We start from the raw sequence: 23,034 nt of genomic DNA, 5'->3' as shown, positions 1-23,034 counted from the left end.
TCAGAAGAAAATGAATATGTGACTATGTCAGGAAAAGTTATCAAGAACCAGTTCAGGAATCAGGAATATAGTAGCACTGAGCAAATGTGACTAAGGTTAATTACTTAGAAAAACATGTCTGTGAGGCAGAAAGAAGCCTACAGGAAAGACTTTACTGTATATATATATATATATATATATATATATATATATATATATATATATATTTAAAAGTCATATAGTAAAAACTGGAGGCAAATTCTAAAAAAGGGCACTTTTTTTTTCCCGGAATGCAAACTTTTGGTAATCATAAAGTGGGTTGGAAAGAATTGTTTTGGGAAGGAGGAAGTAGCTTTGAATAGTTAACCAGTCAGTCAGACACTTCAGCTTTATAATTATGGCTATTCAGGAGGCTGGGCCAAGAATTCAAAGTATGCCTCTCTTCCACAGAAAGAGTTCAATGGCTACCTGGTAACCCAGAAAGATCCTGTCCTAAGGGGGGAGAGGGAATGAAGAAGGAAGAAAAAAAAAAAAAAAAAACAGGAAAGAAGAAAGGAAGCAAGGAAAGGAAGTCTGGAGAATGTCTAGCTTTGTGGCAGAAGCTTGTAGCATGTGTGGGGTCCTAGGCTAACTATTGAACTCTGAGGGTAGAGGAGAGGGAGAAGAGTTAAACATAAACGTCATTAACAATTGTTCTTTGCTTTAAATAAGCTACTAGGATTAAGTCATATATGTAGACACCAACATGATCAGTAACTTTATAATAAACAAGCTAAAAGTAGAATTATTATCTTCTAATCTGTAGCCAAACTGATTTAAGGTGAAATTTAAAAAAAAAAAAAATCAAGAAAGAAACACATATAGGGCAGAAACTGATACCTAGACTCTAAAAGAACTCTACAAATTGAACACCAAACAAATTATCAAATCTGCAAATGAACCAGACAGATAGTTCTCAAAAAATAAAATAAAAAAAAGAAAAATAAAGCAAGTGACCAGTAAATATTTGAAGAAATGATTAGCATTTTAACATCTTTAGTCTTCAAGGAAATGAAAAATAAAACTGTTTTGAGATTCCATTTGTCTTAGTGAAAATGGCTATTGGCAGGGCTTAGAGAGATGGTTCAATAGTTAAGGGTCTCTGTTGTTCCTGTAGAGGACATAGGCTTAGTTCCCAACATTCACAGAGTGGCTCACAACCATCTGTAACTCAAATTGCAGGTGTCTGACACCCTCTTCTAACCTCTACAGCTACCAAGCATACACACAGTGTATAACATATATTGCAGGCAGAACACACTCATACATACTAAATATAAAAGGAAAAATATTAAAAATGGTTATTACCAAGTAAAAACAGCAAATATTGGTGAAGATGTGGGGAAAGAGGAAGCCTTATATACTATTGATGGAAATGTATGCTCATACAGTCATTATGGAAGTCATTGTAGAAGCTCCTAAAAAAATCCAATAGAGCTATCATATGACCCAGCTGTGCCACTTGTGGGTATATAAACCTGAAATATTGTCAACACACCATGGAGATCCTTGCCCAGTCAGTTATTTCTATATTACTCATAACAACACACACACACGCACACACGACAAATTTTTGTAGAAAGAAAAATGAAATCATGGTATCTGCAAGGAAAATGGATGAACTGTAGTTCACTATGTTAAATGAAATAATTCCGATTCAAAAGACAAATACCATACTTTCTCTCATCCACGGTCTTTAGATTTAAATTTATATATGTACATATGGACTATATGTATGTAAAAAATAAAAATAAAATTAAAAAGGGGACCATGGTAGGCAGAAGAAATTATAAAGGGCTGTGAGGGAGAGGGAGTAATGGAATACATGTGACATAAAAGCAGAAGGGAGGACAATTTAGAGGGAGGGAAGGGGCCAAACCAACAAGAGAGTAGCAGGGAGAATTGGTGGGTAGCAGTGAGTAAAAGGGAATGAATACAAATAAAGTATAGCAGCATAGATGTGTGAAATTCCATTATAAAACCCATTACTCTGTATGCTAAAAAAGTAGGGACAGTGAGTTACCTCAAGTGGGTAAAAGTGTGACAACCTGAGTTCCATCCCTAGAACTCATGCAGAAATAGAAAGAGAAAATTAAAATCTGCATAGTTGTCCTTTGGCCTCTGCTTGTGAGTACATACAAATATACATTAAATAAATAAAAAATTTTAAAATTAATTTTACTAGTTATCTTGCATTGAGACTTTCACACCATCTGCCTTCCTCCATCTATTTTTGAAAGTTCCACATATGCCTTTTTATTTGTGACACATTCCTTTAACAACTATGTTTATATACCTTGCCTCTCTACTACATGCTAATTCATTTCATACTACTTATTTGTCTGTTTGTTTTTCAAGACAAGGTTTCTCTGTGTAGTCCTGGCTGTCCTGGACCTTGCTCTGTAGACTAGGCTGGCTCCAAACTCAGAGATCTGCCTGCTTCTGCCTGCTGAGATTATATTTGTGCACCACAACACTGGTTTCATTTCATTCTTTTTGATCTTATCTATTTCTGCTAATATTTTATACCTTATACATAGGATTACTTCACATTTATATCCCAATACAAGGAAATTTATAAATCTGTATCAGTAATAATAGTAAGGTAGGGGAAAAATAAAGTAAAAGGAAAGATAAGATGACAAGATCAAGGCATAGGATAAGGGTAAAACTGGTGGTTCAGATGCAAGCTTCAAGTATGAGCTAAGGTAGCACACAAATACAGAACCAAGAGATGGCAGAAATTACATTAAAAAATCTGATGACATTACTTTGAGCAATCTCATACCTCCACAACAGGACTAGCAGGTTTTAAAAACAAACTGACTTGTAATTTTTCAAATGGGTAAGACAATTTGGAAGGCTACACCCATGCTTACAACGTTTATTCTCCCTTAGGCTGAACCATGCATGCTGTCACCAGAAATATCACATGCAACCATGTAGCTAAGTTTCTTGATCAACAAACTAATTTGGCCTTCTTAGACGATTTGATTGAGAATAGTTGATAAATGTGCATGGATCTGGTTAATATAGAAACTCACAAATGATCAGGGAATGTCAGTGGAGTGCAAATGAGAAAACTATACCATACACCCCTAACCCCACCAATGCCTTTCAATAGGCTGTTGCAAAAGAGGGGCTCCGAAAGATCCTAAGAGCTAGAGGTTAGTGAGGACCAGGGCAAAACAGTGTCTTTTGGACATGACTGGAATGTGGTACCCATGAACTCACAGCAGCTAACCAGCACAAGATCAAGCCAATCAACAATGAGCAGGGAGGGACTCACAGGTCCACACAATTACCTGAGGAGCCAGGGAGACGGTGGCTTCTCAGAGTCAGTTCTTTAAGGGCATGGCCTATGGTAGAGTAACCATGCTCCAGTGAAATGGGCTCACATCTTTGAGTATATGGGTACCATATAGGACTTGGTGGGTTATTTAAAAAAGAAGAGAGGGAGACATGAAGATGATGAATGAGGAGTTAGGGAAAGAAACAGAAGATGGATATGATCAAAATATAATATTAAGTTCTGGAAGATTTTAAAAAATTCTGTTAAAAAACATTCTTGGTTCTCTGTGGAGGCTTAGCTGATGATCCTGGATTGCTTAAAATCACATGCACTGTGACTGTCTTAACTTTGAGTTTAATGCTGCAATGTGGCTACCTGGATGAAATAGGAGTGATGCTCCTTTCAGATCATTCATATTCTCTCACCTTAATATAGTGCAATGTTTTCTCAATTCATCCATTATCTTCTTTATCACCTCACTTGCCTTTTGTGTTAATTGGCCATTTTGAATGAAGACCTACTCTGACTTATTAGTTACTTCACTTGATCATATACTGAAAAAAACTTAACTTTTGCTCAGTTGTGTCCTGAAGCAGACATAATATATAGCTGTGGTAAAAAAAAAAAAAAAAAAAAAAAAAAAAAAAAAAAAATCAATGTTACGATAGAGATCTAGGTTCAAATATTAGATCTGCCACTTAAATGATAAAATATGAAGGTCTTCATTTCCCAGTTAGTAGTCATGCTGTCAACACTCCCCCTCATTTCTGAAAAATGAGAGAGCGGCAAGAACTCCAAGCTAATAACTAAAATGAATCAAATACAAAAAACAAACAAAAAAACCCAAAAAACTAAAGGCTATGATGTAGGTTAAAACTAAGTCTGGGCTAGGCGGTGGTGACACACGCCTTTAATCCCAGCACCTGGGAGGCAGAGGCAGGCAGATTTCTGAGTTCGAGGCCAGCCTGGTCTACAAAAGTGAGTTCCAGGACAGCCAGGGCTATACAGGGAAACCCTTTCTCGACCCCCCCCCCCAAAAAAAAACAAACAAACAAACTAAGTCTGGGATGTACATAAAGTAATATATAAAAAATAAGTGAAAATTTGAGTACCAGTGAGATAGTTTGTCAGGTGACAATGTTAGGTAATTTAGAAAGTTATAAAAGAAGGAAATGTGCTTAGGATTACTCTGATAGAGAATTCACCCTTCCCAGTTTTATGACATCAAACTTTAGCAACTTCAAGCCTCTGGTATCATGCAAAAGTACAGACATTTAGAAATCAATCAGGCTTATTTATTAGTAAATTCCAGTTGGGTTCACAGAACCAAAGTATTAGCATTAGTATGGAAAAATTTGATGCCTCTTAAAGATGACAGTGAGAATTCTCATTAAAGCTTATATATAAATAATGACTAGGCCAGTGATTACTCTGCTAAAAATGACTGTAGCAAGAAAAGAAAGAAAAAAATAAGTGAGAGTCACTTATTCAGAGAAAAACAAGCCTTCCCAGTGCTATGTTGAAAAAGAAAGCTGGTAAAAGATCCTTGATCTGTTTGTTCCACAGCTTTTCTGTATACTGAATGCTATTGAAATTGGGGTAGTGAAACTGATTTCATACAGAAAACATTCTATGAAGCAGACACATCCCATTTCCTTCTTTTTATTAGCATATATTAATGATACAAAATAATGGAAAAGCAAAGACAAAAGATCTTCAGTGGATTCAACTTCAGTAGATAGTACCGACATTTCCTGTTTGTTCTTTTTCTTGAGTCAAAGAATTACTAAGAAACATTTATTTCCTCGTAGTGTGATTCAACAGCCTGGGGAAAAAAGGAAAACTGCCTAGAGAAAAATGCCCAGGCAATAAGGAAGCTTTCTAGAGTGCCATAATAGTCAATAAACTGGAAACCCTGATGTTATAGGTCCCAACACCAACCGGGAGCCAGGAGCTGTGCAACACCTGCCAAAGATCGGAAACCAATACAAAGAAGAGCTACAACAGGATCTTTCTTGCAGTACACAGGATACCTCTCATCTCACTCAACATACTTTCCCTTCTCAAGACGACCCTAGACTCATTACCCGCCCACAATCCCCTTCAGCTGCACTCCAACTCTAATCCCCCATCTGCAGGTGTGACAGGCGACGCCTACTTACTGAGCTGTCCTCCGCCCGACGTCGTACTCGGTTCCCGACCTCCAGCGCCTCCGACGATGGAGGCGCCAGGGATCCCGGGCGCCCCCATCCCTGGGGGGGTCCCACTCTGCCTCTCGAAGTTGCCAGGATTGGAGAAGTAATCGCGCAGCCGTGGTAGCTCGCGGCCGCTCTCCAACAGCTCGGTGTGCAGCTCCAGGGCGGTCAGCAAGTATTGATCGCGCAACAGCTGAGCGGCGATGGCATCGATTGACAATCGGGCAGGGGTCTCCCCGCTGCCCCCCGGAGCCGCCGGGGCGGCGGACGTCTCCACAGCGAGCCCCGGCCGCGCGCTGCTTCCCAGGGCCATGGGGTCCTGTGGCGACAGCGAGCCTGCAGAACCAGGATCTAGGCCGACCCCGGCACCCAGCCGAAGTCCTGCCCGCCGGTCCTCGGTTGCCGCTACCTCCTCGTCGTCCTCATCCGAATCGCTGAGGAAAGGATTTACTCCGCTACCACTGCCACCACCTCCGGGCGCCATCGCCGCCATCTTATTCTGTCAGGAATGTGGGTGCTTCCCTGCTTGGCCCGACAGGCCCTCAGCCTGAATCCCCGTTAGGTCCGGAGAGCCGCCGACCACCTAGACAGCCCAGGCCGACCGCGCCTCTCCTCACCTAGAGCCTAGGCCGGACTGGGAGGCAGGAGCCCGGGATGTAGCAGCACCTCCCGTCTCAGCCGCCGCTGCACCAGTAGCCGACTCTGCAGGCGTCTTCCTGGTCTCTAGTCTCGCGAGAACTGGCTTGGTCCCATCTTCGCCCCGCCTCATCCCCGCCTCAGCTCCACCCACCTCTGGCCTTGGAGTGGCAAGATCGAAGGAACCGCTCCAGGCTCAAACATAAGACCCCGCCCACAAGCTCTCGAGGATTGGCTGGAGTTACAGGACCTGGCCAGAGAGTTATCGCGAGAGCAGCGAAGGCCTGGGGCAGGTTGGGGGCGTTCCCTGGAGCAGTAGAGGTGGAGGTCGCTGAGGGGTACGATTTGGCTGTGATTTTTGAGGGTTGAGGGGAACCCTCCCGACATCATTCACGGCCCTGGGTCCTGCCTTCGTTCTGAGGAGGTCCCGTTCCCAAGACAGGGCCTGAGCCGGATAGTTCTCAGGTAAAGTCCCGGGACCCTTGCACTTAAGGTGTTCCCACGCCCGCTTCTCCCTTCACGCTTCAGTTTTTTGTCGCTGTTTGCTTTCACCGCAAGTGCTCTGAGCAGCGGTCAGAATCTGGCTTCTTTGCTCTTCCCTAGTTTCCCAGCCATGTGCTCTCTCCCCTGGAGATATGGCGAAGGCATGGCCTCCTTGTGATTAAGGAGGGCGCCTTCCTGCCCCCTCCGTCCGGGAATAGGACCTAGAAAGCTGAAGGGTGCAGATAGAACCTGGACGGAAGTTGAGTTTCGAGATGCCTTTACACTCATCTATGCACAGCCTGGTCTTGGACGACAAACTAAGTAATATGTAAACCCATGGAAATTAACTTACACTTTACATCAAAGGAACTTTTCAAACTATCAGCGCTCTCTCTCCAGTACAACTAAGTTGTCTGGGCCGCTTCAGTGGCCTGGTCATGTCCACTGCTCTAGGACACATTCGTTGGAACAAGTATCACCTATCTTTTGTCCAAAACCATTCTTTTCCACAATCCCCTGAAACCTTGCTAAGTCCATTTAGGCTAGAATCGAGGTTTTCTTTGTGGATCAATCAAATTTTAGCGATTTTAAAAATTGTACGCTGTAGAGAGATTTGATGGCCTTTATGAAACATTTAGCACATAACTATACTTGTAGGTTTGGAAGATCATTTATCCTTTATGCTATTCCTTGATTGTAGTTTGAGGTGATAAGAAGTTTCCCTGTCGCTATTAGACTCCTAGCCCTCATATCTTCTATTTTGTTAAAGATAGAAGGCCACTTTTTCCTGGTTTTAGAATTAAGTTCTTATTAACACCAGCTCCTAACAGACAACAAAATAAATAGCCAACAGTGCTAACTATCTGCTCTGATATATATATATATAAAATGAAGTATCTCCTTTATCTTTGTGGAAAATAAAAATAGAGCATTGTTATATGACCTTAGGTCTGGTTACCGGTTTACATGTAAAGTATCCCAGCAGTTAAGTGTAGGTTTTAATTTCAGTTTAATCAGTCTCACAGGAAACTAAAATTTCATTTGAATGAGGCTCTGAAATGCTTTCTTTGGTTGTTATTACTATATAGTTATTATTTGGGCTTTTTAACAGGAGCTTTTAAAGTATGTTACATGTGATATGAAGGTGGGAGGGGGAATACCGGAGGTTGGGGTGGGTGGTTTAAATGAGCATAGGAGACCGGGAGATGGGGAGAAAGTTAGCCCAAATAGTAAAAGACCATAAGGACCCTTGCTACATTGTGAAGCAATTTAAAAATAGTGTTAGTAGTAAGGATTTTTTTTTAAATAAGACTTTTAGCTTTCAATTCGTTGGGACAAATGTTGTACTGTGCTATTTATTAATGAATCTGGAAAAAAAATCCTCAATAACGTGGAAATTGTATAGAATGAGCAATATTTTATTGTGTTTCACATTTCTTAGCAAAAGGGGGTATCAGTTCTAACTTTGATATTGCCAAAGAGATTAAAAATGGAACCAAATTTTGGAATGGAGGATTAGTGAATGGCATGGGAAAAACATGAGCAGAAATGTGTATTTTCTTCTTCTTCTTTGTAATGGCGATGCTTAGAAATATACATTTAGGGTGCCTGAGGAAAACTGCACTTAAAATAATAGAAGGGCACATCATATACATATCATTTATTGTGAGACATTGGAAATGTCTGGACCTAAATTCTCCCAGCTTCTCTTGCATTCATCTGCCCAGAGGGATAATGAAAGTACATAGAATTGGGAATGTTCTTGCCACAGTGCCTGGTAGCTGGTTGGCAGCAAATGTTAGTATGGTCAGTGTCTTAGTCAGGGTTTCTATTCCTGCACAAACATCATGACCAAGAAGCAAGTTAGGGAGGAAAGGGTTTATTCGCCTTACACTTCCACATTGCTGTTCATCACCAAGGAAGTCAGGACTGGAACTCAAGCAGGTCAGGAAGCAGGAGCTGATGCAGAGGCCATGGAGGGATGTTCTTTACTGACTAGCTTTCCCTGGCTTGCTCAGCCTGCTCTCTTATAGAACCCAAGACTACCAGCCCAGGGATGGTCCCACTCACCAGGGGCCTTCTCCCTTGATCATTAATTGAGAAAATGCCCCACAGCTGGATCTTATGGAGGCACTTCCCCAACTGAAGCTCCTTTCTCTGTGATAACTCCAGCCTGTGTCAAGTTGAGATACAAAGCCAGCCACTACAGTCAGTTAATCAATGAACTACTGGATACTGAGGACATTTGGCAGGTTTTTGAAACACGGGTATCAATGACTAGCAGAGCATGTGAAAGTTATGTCAGTAGGGCAAAAAGAGGCAAGAGCATGAATTTAGGGACTGAATTTGAAAGCACAAATTAAAAATAAGTTTAAAAGGTTTGCCTTTGAGTCTTAAGTTGAAAGTAGAGTTTAGTGGCTGACCTACCATCTGTAGTACTTCTAGTTCCTATCCTATAACTAAGGGCTTGTTTATCTAACTGCAAGATCTCAACAAATCAGCTGACCCATCTTCCCATAGGATACTTTGCCTCTCAGTATCAGGCATGAATAGTTTTAATGCACACACTGGGATATTAAGAAATTCTGCCCTCTACTTATAATTTATTAATAGTTGTTGGAAAATTTCTTTCTTTCTTTGGAAGAGTGACCTAGGTCAAAGCCTTTTAGGCTGACATCTTATCTGAATAAGTAAGGATAGTCATTGAAGTTTGTCTCTTAACAATAAAAATAGAAAAGATAAGTTTTTTTTCTCCTAAATACTTAAATCATTTATATATTTAAATTATTTTAGAATTCCATAGTCTTAAATAACCACAAATAATATAAATGCAAAGTTTGGTTGATTTAGTGTTTGATATTTTTTAATACTTTGTTAGTTTTTAATTTATTGTGGTGTATATCTCACAGATATAAACTATATTTGTATAGGCAAATGCATAAGTGTGTTTTAAGTTTTAATAGTTATGCACTTATTTTGGAAGTTTCCAAACAACTATGTTAATAATTGTGAATAAGAAGTGATTACATTTATGAAAAAAAAGTTATATAGTAATATTGCTGGAGAAAATGTGATAGTGTATGTGAATAGTCATACTTCAAATTACTGTAACTTCCTTCATATATAATAAATTACTTAATCATAAAACATTGGCGTTTGGGGGTTTATTTTCAAAGTATCTTTGAAGCTTAACACACCTTATCCAGGAAACCCAAAGAGAGAAGCAAGGCGACCTCTAGTGGCCATTTTACATATTGCCATTGAAATGTAATCCTAGATTTATTGAGCAAACATGATCGTTGCATAGTAATGTGATGGATGCGGATGATGACCTTTTCTGCTGTCTTTGAATTATAGTGAAATGACAAAGTCAGACATTAAACCATCAAAGTCAGTTATGAACTAAACCCATAAATCTACCACTGAGCTAAGTCCAAAGCTCCACATATATTATTGTATTTAATCACATAGATGCTATTAGTAGTCAAAAATTGAAAACAAAAACTCCGTCAGTGTTTTCCAGTTTAGGATTTGTTAGCCAAGATTCATTTTAGGACAAAATGTGGTAATGGTACATGATATATGGGAGGAATTTGTTTTTAAAAGAATGATAATGTATGTTCAAGGAAAAAGTGAATGCTGGGGCCCACAAGATGACTCAGTAGGTAAAGGCATTGCCACTAAACCTGAAGACCAGTGTTTGGTCCCAGCATTGCCTTCTGATCTCCACATTTGTGCCATGGCATGCATATGTTGCACACACACAAAAGCACACATAGTTGCATATATACACACACACAAGCATGCATATATGCACGCACAAATGCAAAATGTAATAAAACATTTTTAAATGTTAATATTTATTTTTTTAAAGTATACAAATGTGTTTGCCTCCATAAAAATAGAGATAAGAAAATTTTTAAAGAAACAATTGACAAATATTTGCTTACGATAGTGGTTCCCAACCTTCCTAATGCTGTGACCCTTTAATATGTTGTGGTGACCCCCAACCATAAAATTATTTTTGTTGCTACTTAATCATAACTAATTTTGCTACTGTTATGAATCGTAATGTAAATGCCTGTTTTCCAATTATTTTCAGTGACCCCTGTAAAAAGGTCGTCTTACCCCACAAAGAAATCATGACCCACAAGTTGAGAACTGCTGACTTAGAAGGTAATAGAATCCTGGCTAATTTTTTCTTTATCTCCATTAATAATATTTAGAACACCATGTTGGTACCCACTGTGTAGTTTAACGATTATATAAACTAGGAACAAAGCCAACATTACACTGAGAGATTACATTTTTAAATTGCATGTGTTTACTAAGGAATCTTCAATAGTCTGTTCACCCTAGGTTCTCTTAGAATAAAAAAGGTGTTTTATAGTTTGATCTTTTGGTTCATTTTATTTTTTTCTAATTTGTTTGTATTTGATAAGCATATTTTAAGTGCCTCTTTCCTTTTTACAGGACATTCTCCATCCTTATGATATTTAATTCTTCAGACCAGGAAGAATAAGATATGTCCATAATTCTCATCTTTCATATTTTCAAGCTCAAGGTCATTATTTGTATCAAATACTGCTTCAAGTAAGAAATTCTAGTGTTTTCTTTCTTAATCTGTAGACACATTTACCAATAAAAACAAAAGACTGGGCTGGAGATGTGACTCAGTGGTTAAGAGCACTGACTGCTCTTCCAGAGGTCCTGAGTTCAAATCCCAGCAGCCACATGATGGCTCACAACCATCTGTAATGGAATCAGATGCCCTCTTCTGGTCTGTCTGAAGACAGCAACAGTGTACCCATATAGATAAAATAAATAAATTTATTTAAAAAAACCAAAACCAAAACCAAACAAAAGACTGGCTTGAAAAAGTTTTATTGTCACTTTGATCTTTGAGGTGTAATGGGACTCTATCGTACAGTATTATTTAAACATTTCAATTTGCTTGGTTTTCTTTCTTTAGTATTTGTAAGCTCATCAGACCTCTGATAGCCTTCCTTGGTGTTCTTTTCTAGGGACACACAATTTGTATTCAATGAATAAATAAACCTTTTGATTCAGAGAAATAAAGTGTTTATTTACAGAGTCCAGATTTTCTGAAGTACAGATAGTTTAATTTCTTGTGTGTAACTCAGCAAAATGGGTAGAATGTGTATTAATATTCAAGAGTGTCAGACAGTTCCCCCTAAGATGATTACCAAAGTTAAAAAAAAATTAACTCAAGAAATTTAAACTTGTAAATAATTTAATATATTTAAATTCTAAGAGTAGGAAGTGTTGTGTGCACAACCAAGAATGTCCTGAATTATATATTTTTTTTGCTATTTAGGATTTCCTGTGAATGAGCCTAACTAATTTTTGATAGTTTAGTAGGTAACTGAATTTGTTATAGTTTATCAATCCTAATTGAACTCTTTCTTTTTTTGGTGTACTATAACATATAATTTATTTCAGTCTTAAGTTGTTAAACAATGCTTATTGTTACCATTGTAAATGAAAGGCAAGTTGTTAGTTGTGTGGTATCCTGCCTTGACTGATGTTTATTAAGACATCAGATATGTGGAAGAAAGATCCTCATCAGGTGTGTCTGTTTCAGCTTCTCTTGCAGGTAGCCCATTGTGGATATGCTGCTGTTTTTTGCTTTGGGATTGCTTATCCATTTTGTGTTCTTCGCTTCCATCTTTGACATTTATTTTACATCTCCTTTGGTTCATGGAATGACTCCCCAGTTTACACCTTTGCCTCCTCCAGCAAAAAGATTAGTGCTATTTGTTGCTGATGGCCTGAGAGCAGATACTCTTTATGAATTAGATGAAGACGGAAACTCCAGAGCACCTTTCATTAGGTAAAGATGCTGACGGGTTCAGGGGTGTGTCTTAGACACGTTAGCTTGAGTTTAAAAAGGGATTATATTATGAATTGATGACCATCAGCTTGCAATTGACGATCTTTAAAACTTTTTTAAAACTTGTGTTTTGGTTTGTTTGTTTGTTTGTTTTTGGAGACAAGGTCTTACTATGTAGCCCTGACTGATCTGGGACTTGTTCTGTAGATCAAGCTGGCCTCAACTCAGAAATCTGCTTGCCTCTGCCTCCCAAGTCCTGGGATTAAGACCATGTACCTCCATGCCTTGCCTTTATTTTTTTTTTCCACTTTAAAATTATGTGAATTTTTTTCTCACACACATAACTGGATGTGCATATTGTAGAATTTTTAGTTTTATTTTTTCTGAATAATTTGAAAATATGACAATGTGGTATTTCTCCACCAAACACTATACTACATATGCTAAGAAAAGGACTTTCCTTTACATAGCTGTATACCATCTTCACATCAAATAATTCTTAACAATATAATATTGTGTATATCAGCTTTTTCTGTGTAACCAAACACCTCAGTTTTGTGGCTTGAAACACTAGCGTGTAGTTTATCTCTTGATTCTCTGTAGTAGGGGAGTGATTTTTTTGTTCATATTGCCTGGGCTCCTTCATTGCTACTGCATTGAACTGGTGGACAGTATAGGATTGTCTCAAGTAGGTTTTGAGATTCCTTTCCATTTACAATTTAACTTTTCGGTTTGATTCCTTGTATAAAAATCTTAAAGCCTAATGAGAGTTTTAATATTAGCGTATATTAATTGTTCATATCAATTATCTTTTAGGAATGTTATAATGCATGAAGGCAGCTGGGGAGTATCTCACACACGTGTGCCAACAGAATCTCGGCCTGGCCATGTAGCCTTGATAGCTGGATTTTATGAGGATGTCAGTGCAGTTGCCAAAGGTTGTGATCTGAAATAATTTCATAAATAAAATGCTTGTCATATAAGCACTCTTTCCTACCACTGAATCATGACATCAGTTGAAAACTCAGTGCGTTTTTTTTTTAAAAGATTTATTTGTGTGCTCTGTGTGTGTATACATGTGCGTGTGTATGCTTGTATGTTTGTGCACAATGTGAATGCAAGTGTTCATGGAGGTCAGAAGAAGTTATTCATCTTCCTGGAAGTAGAATTACAGGTAGTCGTGAGCCACCCAATGTTGGTGCTGGAAACCAAACCCAGGTCATCTGGTTTTGCAAGAGCAGCAAGTTCTTTTAACCTCTGAGCCATGTCTCCAGTGATTTGAGATACCTTTGACAAGGCTTTGAATATGCCTTACTCACATAAGCACATCCTGATGTTGATTCTGGAATTAAACTTTAGTCTGTCCTCATTCTGAACTAACGAAAAAGCATGTATGTATGGATACGTATTACAATCCAGAATTTAAAAGTGATTATTTTAATAAGAAGTGAGTTATCTACCACTTATATTAAGATAGGCATATAATATTCCTAAGACAATCTATGTTTTATGTGTTGTCCTCAATTACTATTTGAAGAATGCTGCTTTCAGGCCTTATTTTACTGTGCACTTATATTATTTCTTGCTTCTTTTACCCAAAGGATGGAAAGAAAATCCTGTAGAATTTGACTCTCTTTTTAATGAAAGCAAGTACACGTGGAGCTGGGGGAGTCCAGATATCTTGCCTATGTTTGCCAAAGGTAAGAGACATTGATTGTAATTTAGGTAACAAATAATAAATAAGTGCTTCCATTTTTGCAGTATTGAGGATGAAATTCAGGGCCCCTTAAGTATTAGGCTAGTGTGTTAGTCAACTACACTCGATCTCTTGGCTTTTAATTCTTTATCTACAAAAATTTAATTAGCTAGATGTGTTATGCTGCACATCTTTAATTCCAGCTCTCTAGAAGCAGGGGCAAGTAGATCTCTTTGAGCTTGAGACCGGCCTGTCCTCTATAGTGAGTTCCAGGACAGACAGAGGCGACCAGCAGGAGTCTGTTCTTTCCTTCTATCATGTGGATCCCAGGCATATAACTCAGATTGCCAGTCTTGGTAGCAAGTGCCTCTACCTGCTTAGTCATCTTGCTGGAATATATTTTATCTTTTTATGTTGTATTTATTCATTTCTTGAGATTAATAAATGAACTCTGAAAACAGAAATGTTTTCCACAGTGGACTTGATTATCAGTTTAACAAACAGGGTTTCTCCTTTGTTTTATTTTAAATATTGCTATGTAACACTGTTAGTATTTTTAATTCAATGAATGATATATAATCCTATCATATAACAGCCTTATAAACTTGAGCTCTAGTTTTCCTTTATATAAAATGTGTTGTAATAGTTATTATACCTTATAAGCTTATTTTTAGAATTAAATGATTCATTTGACTATCAAAGTGAGTGTTCTCTTTATGGGGACAGTGTTGGTATCTGGTTCTTCATATTTAAATAATTTGTTAAAAAAGCCAAGAGTCACATAAATTTTTATATATTCAAACATCTATGAAAAAAATGACTAATCTATTTACTGTGACAAAACTTTGCCATTTTATTGTATATTATACTAATGTGTCAGTAAATATATTGAAATACCACATAAAATTCACTGCATTGGAATTTTGACTTGTTGATTTGTTGAATTTGTTTATATGCACAAATCTACAAGTAACAGAGCATCTCTTGATTAGAAAATTCATTTATTTTAAAAAGTCAGCCAGTTGTAATTCTTGTCCCTGGCTGATTTTTACTGGGCAAAGTGACTGGTCACTTCATTTAATGGGAGGATTTTATAATATTATACATAGCATAGTGTCTTAGAGTTCCTATTGCTACAATAAAACACCATGACCAGAAAGCACATTGAGGAGGAAAGGATTTATTTGGCTTATACTTCCAGATCATAATCTATTATTGGAGGACGGAATTCTGGACAGGAGCTCAGTCAGGGCTGAAACTTTAGGCAGGAGCTCATGTAGAGGCCATGGAGGAGAGTGCTGCTTACTGGCTTGCTTGCTTATGACTTAGTCTGCTTTCTTACAGATCTTATGACCACCAATCAAGGGATGGCACCATCCAGAATGGGCTGGGCCCTCCCTAAATTGATCACTAGTTAAAAAAATGCCTTACAGCTGGATCTCATGGAGGCATTTCCTCAATTGAGGCTCCTTCCTCTCTGATGACTCTAGCTTGTGTCAAGTTGACACACAAAACTATGTCAGTACACATAGATATAAGTGAAACTACTGAAGAAAATTTTGTGTTCAGAAAGCAAAATATGTGTTCAGAACTGTACTTATGCTGTTCATAGACTGGTATTTCACTGGACAAATCCCATTTACTATTTATATATTTCCTTCTTTAGGAAGCAGTGAGGACTGATTAAGTTACTGTGGCTTACCAAATCAGTCTTCCTACTTCTGGTCACAGTGGATAAGATACAAACCAGTAGGAGTGTTCTATGTCTACATTTGGGATGTGGGAAGTAGAATGGCTGAGCAGAGTCACAGGATCACTAGAATGGAGTTGGTATTGTAGACTGTCATCACTATATGATGTATCATCCTCATGACCCATATAAAAGCATATCCATATCCCAGAAATTGATTATAGATTCTTAATATGTGTTTTATAAATTTATAAGGTTGATATATTTGTCCATCTCTTTATTTGGTAATAAGCAGCATTTGACTTTCTTCCCCCAATCCTTGCTTTTGAGATACGGTCTGGCTACCATCAACCTTGAAATTTTTCTTGTCTCTACTGCCCTAATGCTTCTATTACAGGCACACACTACAACTCCAGGCTGTTTATTTCCTTAAATTGAGATAAATACTTACAATTTTAAGACACATGGAATGTTTCAGAATTTGCTCTAGGAAGGATGATGCTAACTATCTTCATCCATTTTTTATTGTAACCTCTTAAGAGGTACATGTTTAAATGGAAACAAACTTCAGAACTTATTTTTATTTTATTGCATATTAGAATTTTGACTTTGGTAAGTTAAATATCTTATTTTGAGAACAAAAAGGATATGTTGATGTATATAGCATGACTCATGACACATAAAATAAAATTTAATTATTTCTTCTATGTTTTCATTCTTGTCATAAGCATGTTGCATTAATTCTGGCTAGTTATAAAATTCTTGATGTAGAACCAGGTATGATGGGGGCATGCTTGTAATCTTAGAACTCAGGAAGCTTAAGAGGAAAGGTAATTTGAAGATACGAGTTCAGGAGCAGCATGGACAACATACCAAGATGATCTCAAAACAACAACAAAAAATAAGATAAATGATTATTTCATGTTTTATGATAGCTGAAAATTTTATTGTTGTTTCCTAAAATTTTTCTTTTCCTCAAATTTCCTTTTCAGGTGCTAGTGGTGACCATGTCTATACATATAGTTACGATGCTCAAAGAGAAGATTTTGGTGCCCACGATGCCACAAAACTGGATACCTGGGTTTTTGATAAAGTTAAGGTGCATGTTGTTTTGCTTTGTTCTGAAACCGAGTCTTGTTATATACCCCAGGCTGTCCAATGTTCTAGGCCTTCTTGCTTCAGTGTCCAAGTCCTGTTTTACATGGGAGTACACTATGCCTGGGGAGGTATTTGCTATGCAGTGCCTTATAACTAAATACATTCCTATTTACAGTCCTGAAAATGTATTTCTGAGTTAACTCATCTCAGGTTTAGCTTGCTGCCTATATGAACTTGAGCATTCAGTGTTGTATCTTGTTATTTTTAAAAGAAATTACATGTATTAGAGTGGCTAATAAAAGTTTTTAAAATTCGTTTTCTAAATAACCCTCTAAAAATTTGTGTTTCTTAAGGTAAAATGAACCCGAGGTTAGGAGCTACAAAAGCCTGCTAACCATTTCTAGTTTGGTGAATCACTGTAGGTGATTCTTGACCTTTTGTTGACCTTTGGAGCTTTGTCTACTAGTCGTGGGCCATGTGAATGGTAGAATATCTTGAAAATGTTGTTTCAGACTAATACTTTCATAATAACTAAGAAATTAGATTTTAAAGAAAAATTAGGGGCTGGAAAGATGGCTCAGCAGCTAAGAGCACCTACTGCAGCACTCAGGTTCGATCCCTAGAACTAAGTCTGGGCAGCTTACAACCACCTATAACTTCAGTTCCAAGAATCTGATATCCTCCTCTGGCCTCCTCAGGCATCTGCATGCACTTGGTAAATATATGGACACTCAGGCCCTACACATACACATTTTTTAAAGTTTTCTATAAAAAGGGAAGAACAATCAGATAAACCCAAACAGATTAGCCAGCTAGCCATTATTAAATGCCTATGAGCTGCTTTTCCACCCAGAGTGATTACTCTTTTTAATTAATTTATTAACTTTACATCATGATTGAAGTTTCCCCACCCTTCTTCCCTCCCAGCCCCACCCCCACTGTGTCCCTCCCTTCCCTTCCCCCATCTACCCTCTGTGACTATTCTATTTCTCTTTGAGAGTAAGATTCAAGCATGCCCCACTTGAGCCTTCCTTGTTACTTAGCTTCTCTGGGTCTATGGATTGTAGCATGCTTATTCTTTACTGTATATGGCTAATATCCACTGATGACTAATATCCCGTGTTTGTCTTTCTGGATCTGGGTTGCCTTACTGTCTTCATGAAGTCCTATTTATTAGTTATTGATCTTAGTGCTTAAGCTATTGGTGGTGTGTTCAGAAAATTGTCCCTTATGCAAATGTATTCAAGACTATTTACCACTTTCTCTTCTATCCTATTTAGTGTATCCTGTGTTGTTGTACAGAGTGATAAATATGGATCTATTTGCATTTTTATACATGCACATACCCAATTCCATTGATGAAGCTATCTGTTTCTGTATCAATACCATGCATTTTTTTTAATCACTATTGCTCTGTAGTTTAACTTGAAATCATGGATAGTGACACCTTCAGAAGTTCTTTTATTATACAGGATTGTCTTAGGTATCCTGGGTTTTTTGTTTTTCCATATGTAGTTGAATATTGTTCTTTCAAAGTCTGTAAATTATTGTGTTGGAATTTTGATGGGGATTGCATTGAATTTGTAGCTTGCTTTTAATAAGATGGCCATTTTTACTATGTTAATCCTACTAATCCATAAGCATGTTCTGACATCTTCAATTTGAAGTTCTTATCAACTCTTGCTTGGATAGAGTTACACCACTATATTTTGTATCGTTTGTGTCTATATTGAAGAGTGTTGTTTTCTTTCTGAGCCTGTTTATCATTTGTATCATGGAAGGCTACTGATTTCTTTAATTTTGTGTCAACCCACTTAGCTGACAGTGTTTTTCAGCTGTAGGTGTTTTCTGGTAGAATTTTGCCGGTTGTATCATTTGCAAGTAGCTGTACTTTGACTTCTCCCTTTCCAATTTGTATCCAATTGATCTCTTTTAGTTGCCTTACTGCTGCAGCTTAACCTTCCAGTACTTTATTGAATAGATATGGAAAGACTGGACAGTCTTGTCTTGTCCCTGATTTTATTGGAATTGCTTTAAGTATCTCTCAATTTAATTTGATGTTGGCTATTGGCTTGCTGTATAATGCCTTTATTGTGTTTATATGTGAGCCTTGTATCCCTGATCCCTCTAAGACTTTTATCACGGAAGGGGTGTTGGATTTTGTCAAAGGTTTTTTTCAGTATCAAATGAGATGATCATGTGATTTTTTTTTTCCTTTCAATTTGTTTATATGGTGGATTACATTGCTGGATTTTGTTGTACTGAACCAAACCTGAATCTCTCTCTCTGGGACAAAACTTACTTGATCATGGTGGATAATGTTTTTGGTCCATTGGCAAGTATTTTATTGAGTATTTTGCATCAATATTCATAATGGAAATTCACCTGAAATTCTTTTTCTTGGTTGAATCTTTGTGTGATTTAGGTGTCAGGGTGATTGTGGTCTCATAAAATGAATTTGGAAGTTTTTCTTCTGTTTCTATTTTGTGTAATAATTAGCTCTTCTTTGAAAGTCTGGTAGAATCTTGCATTAAAACCATCTGGCCCTGGGCTTTTTATGGTTGGGAGATTTTAATGACTGGTTCTATTTCCTTAGCATTTATAGGTCTATTTAAATTCTTTACCTGATCTTGATTTACCTTCGGTAAGTGGTATCTATCAAGAAAATCACTAATTTCATTTAGATTTTCCAGTTTTGTTGAGTACAGGTTTTTGAAGTAAAACCTAATGATTGTTTGGGTTTCCTCAATGTTTGTTGTTATGTCTCCCTTTCATTTCTGATTTAAAAAAAAAATTGGATAATTTCTCCATGCCTTTTAGTTTACAAATAACAAGGGGTCATCTCAATTTTATTGTATATCTTAAGATTTGCTTTGTGACCAAGTATATGGTCAAGTTTGGAGAGAGTTCCCTGAGGTACTGAGAAGAAGGTATATTCTTTTGTGTTTGGGTGAAATGTTCTGTAGACATCAGTAAGGCTTGTTTAATTCTTAACATCATTTAATTTCATTATTTCTTTTTTTTTTTTTTTGGTTTTTTCAATTTCATTATTTCTCTCTTTAGTTTCTGTCTGGATGACCTGTCCATTGGTAAGAGTGGAGTTACCAAGTTTTCCACTATTAATGTATGGAGTTTAATGTGTGATTCAAACTTCGGTAATATTTCTTTTATGAATTTGGGTGCCCTTGTATTTAGGGCAGAGATATTCAGAATTTAGATGTTATCTTGAATTTTTTTTTTTTTTTGATGAGTCTGAAGTGACCTTTCCTATCTCTTGATTAATTATCTTTGACAGTCTATTTTATTAGGTATCAGAATACATATTCTAGCTTACTCCTTGGGTCTCTGTGCTTGGAAAACTTTTTTTCCAGCCCATTACTCGGAGATAAGGCGTGTCTTTGATCCTAAGGCATGCTTCTAGTGTGCAGAAGAGTGATGGTTCTCGGTTTTGCATCTACTCTGTTAGCCTGTGACTTTTTAGTGGGGAATTAAATCCACTCATGTGGAGAGATACCAAAGACCAATGAGTGTTATTTCCTGTCATTTTGTTGTTCATGTGTGTGTGTGTGTTATTCTCTTCTTTTGGTTTTAATGGTTTGAAATTAATGATTTCTTAAGATTTTGTTTTGTGTGTGTGTGTTTGTGTGTCTGTGTGTGTGTGTGTGTGTGTGTATGTGTGTGTGTTAATACAGTTGTTCTATTAGGTTGGAGTTTTCCTTCTAGTATCCTCTATAGGGCTGAGTTGGTGGAAAGATATTGTTTAAATTTGGTTTTGTCATGTTATATCTTGGTTTCTCTGTCTATGGTAATTGAAAGTTTTTCAGGGTATAATAGTCTAGGCTGACATTTGTGGTCCAGGCCCTTTTGGCTTTTAGAGTCTTTGCTGAGAAGTCAAGTGTAATTCTGATAGGTCTGCCTTTATGTTACTTGGTGTTTTTCCCCTGCCACTTTTCACATTCTTTCTTTTTTCTGTACATTTAATGTTTTGATTATTATGTGTTGGGTAGATTTTCTTTTTGGTCTACTCTATTTTGTGTTCTGTAAGCATGTGCTTTTACAGGCATCTCTTACTTTAGGTTATGGGAATTTTTTCCTACAATTTTGTTAAAATATTTTATGGGCCTTTGAGCTTGGAATTTTCTATTTCTATTATTTTTAGTCTTGGTCTTTTCATAGCGACCAAGACTTCTGCATGTTTTGTGTCAGGAGCTTTTTAAATTTATTTTTATTTAAATTTATTTTTTTTAAAAATAATTTAAAATTAAATAAATTTTATTAAATTTATTTAATTTATTTAAAAATAAAATTACCATTTTATTTTTCAGATGTATTGAAGTCTTTCATCATATGTTCTATGTGTGAGAGTCTCTTTTTCATTTCTTGTATTCTGTTGGTGATGCTTATGTTCACTTAAGCATCCTGTTCACTTAAGTTGTCCATCTTCAGGATTCCCTCAGTTTGTGCTTTCTTTATTACTTCTATGTCCATTTTCAGCTCTTGAGCAGTTTTATTCATTTTCTTCACTTAGTTGATTGTGTTTTCCTGTATTTGTTTAAGGGATTTATTTATTTCCTTTTTAAAGACCTCTATTATCTTTTTAAGACTGGACTTAATGTTATTTTCATGTGCTTATGCTAGGGTGGAATATCCATGCCTTGTAAGGTATCTGTGCTCTAGTGGTACCATATTGCCCTGGCTGTTGTTGATTGTGTTCTTAAGCTGGCCTCTAGTCATCTGAGTTTGGGGGTTATTATTGGAAGTTTAGGTGCTGATTTCTAAGTTTATCTTTGTTAGATGGGTTTTTTAGATTGTTTCCCTTTGCTTTCTATTTCTTCTCAGTCTTTGTCCTGTGAGTAACCTAGGGTTTTTGTGACCAGCCTGTTTTCAGATTTATGCTGGTGTCTCAGATGGGAGTTTCATGGCCATTGTCATTGCTGTGGTTTTGCAAGCCAAATTTGTCTCAGGGGTCTCTAGTGCTGGTGTGGCCCCTGGGAAAGCAGGAGGAATTGTGACTGGAAAATGGAGCGCAGGGGATAGGGTGCAGATGATAACTGTTGGGTGTGCTTTAAGGGGAGGTGGCAGGCATAGGGAATGGGAGGGCATCTTACATGGTGTCCCTGGTACAAGTGTTGTACCTCTTTGCTCCTGGGAAAGCTGGAGGAGTTATGGGCAGGATAATTGCCTGAGAGTTTCTTTAAGTAACAGAACTTTAAAACTGCTTTCAAAGTGACAACTGTCAAGAGACAGGTTGACCTCTACCTGGTTAGTGTTTCATAGCTTCCCAAATCTTGTACACATGCTTAAAGTTTTGCTAGTCATGGAAAAAATATATTTTAACTCAAGTTAAGTAGAGTATAAATTGAAGGTTATGGGCAGTTTTATCCTTGAATAATTTTTCTTAATTATCCCACATCTACTTTTCAATACTTTTTATAATTAGCTTTTCAGAAGTACTCATCTTGTTGAAAGTTAGCATCTTCTAAATCTTTATATAGCTATGTAAAAAATAAATGGTACCTGTTAACATAATTGGTTCATTTAAAATAGTTTTAAAGTACTCTTCATGGGTACTTGCGTACATGCTCATGAATATGAAAATTATTTATGTCTGAAGGGTTTATGAATCCAGTTTATAATTGTGGCATTAATTTAATAATTTCTGAACTGTATTTTGTTAAGTGATGTTTCTCCAGCACAGGACACCAAGAACAGGTCCTACTCATGAACCTGTAGTAGTAGTTAGAAATTCTCATAATCTAAGTTGAGATGTCATAATTTGACCAAAATTTCAGTGGAACAAGACAATGAAAAATGATCAATTTCCAAGTATATTTAAGTATAATAAATGTTCTTGAACTGTTTCCACCACTACTGTTTAACAATTGCCACTTAACAAAATATTCAATTTTTATAAATTGTAATAGTTCTGTAGTAAGTAAGAAAGGTATAAAATTAAGCTCCTTTTAAAAAAATAGTAACACAATAGCCGAATGATTATTTGGACAGAATTATCTGAATTGATAACAAAGATTTTATGTTGGTATAGTTTGAGGACAAAATGAAACACAATAT

At 37.0% G+C, this 23,034-nt stretch overlaps 2 protein-coding genes across 13 annotated transcripts in view; one reads left to right on the top strand and one right to left on the bottom strand.

Annotated features, from left to right (window-relative positions):
• Relch (RAB11 binding and LisH domain, coiled-coil and HEAT repeat containing) overlaps positions 1-6,245 on the bottom strand; it is an 89,298-nt gene extending 83,053 nt beyond the window's left edge. For 6 of the 11 annotated variants that reach the window (XR_003838016.1, XM_029483566.1, XM_029483569.1 and 3 more), the window contains exon 1: positions 5,473-6,225. Coding sequence is in view for 10 of the 11 variants with exons in the window: in XM_029483566.1 (XP_029339426.1) it covers positions 5,473-5,998 (526 nt within the window). In the remaining variant the exon portion in view is untranslated. Of the gene's footprint in view, positions 1-5,472 lie in introns of all 11 variants that reach the window. The other 5 variants (XM_029483563.1, XM_021158988.2, XM_021158994.2 and 2 more) reach the window with 1 other exon arrangement.
• Positions 6,246-6,430: 185 nt separating this feature from the next.
• Positions 6,431-23,034, top strand: part of Pign (phosphatidylinositol glycan anchor biosynthesis class N) — a 127,880-nt gene continuing 111,276 nt past the window's right edge. Inside the window, exons 1-7 of one of the 2 annotated variants that reach the window (XM_021156326.2) lie at positions 6,431-6,606; positions 10,727-10,800; positions 11,098-11,188; positions 12,230-12,478; positions 13,295-13,416; positions 14,080-14,178; positions 16,857-16,963. In XM_021156326.2, coding sequence (XP_021011985.1) covers positions 12,258-12,478; positions 13,295-13,416; positions 14,080-14,178; positions 16,857-16,963 — 549 coding nt within the window. In that variant the 5' untranslated portion in view covers positions 6,431-6,606; positions 10,727-10,800; positions 11,098-11,188; positions 12,230-12,257. Of the gene's footprint in view, positions 6,607-10,726; positions 10,801-11,097; positions 11,218-12,229; positions 12,479-13,294; positions 13,417-14,079; positions 14,179-16,856; positions 16,964-23,034 lie in introns of both variants that reach the window. The other variant, XM_021156318.2, reaches the window with a different exon arrangement.

The sequence above is a fragment of the Mus caroli genome, chromosome 1 (assembly GCF_900094665.2).
Source record: "Mus caroli chromosome 1, CAROLI_EIJ_v1.1, whole genome shotgun sequence".
NCBI lineage: Eukaryota > Metazoa > Chordata > Mammalia > Rodentia > Muridae > Mus > Mus caroli.
This window is presented reverse-complemented; position numbering and strand designations above follow the sequence as displayed.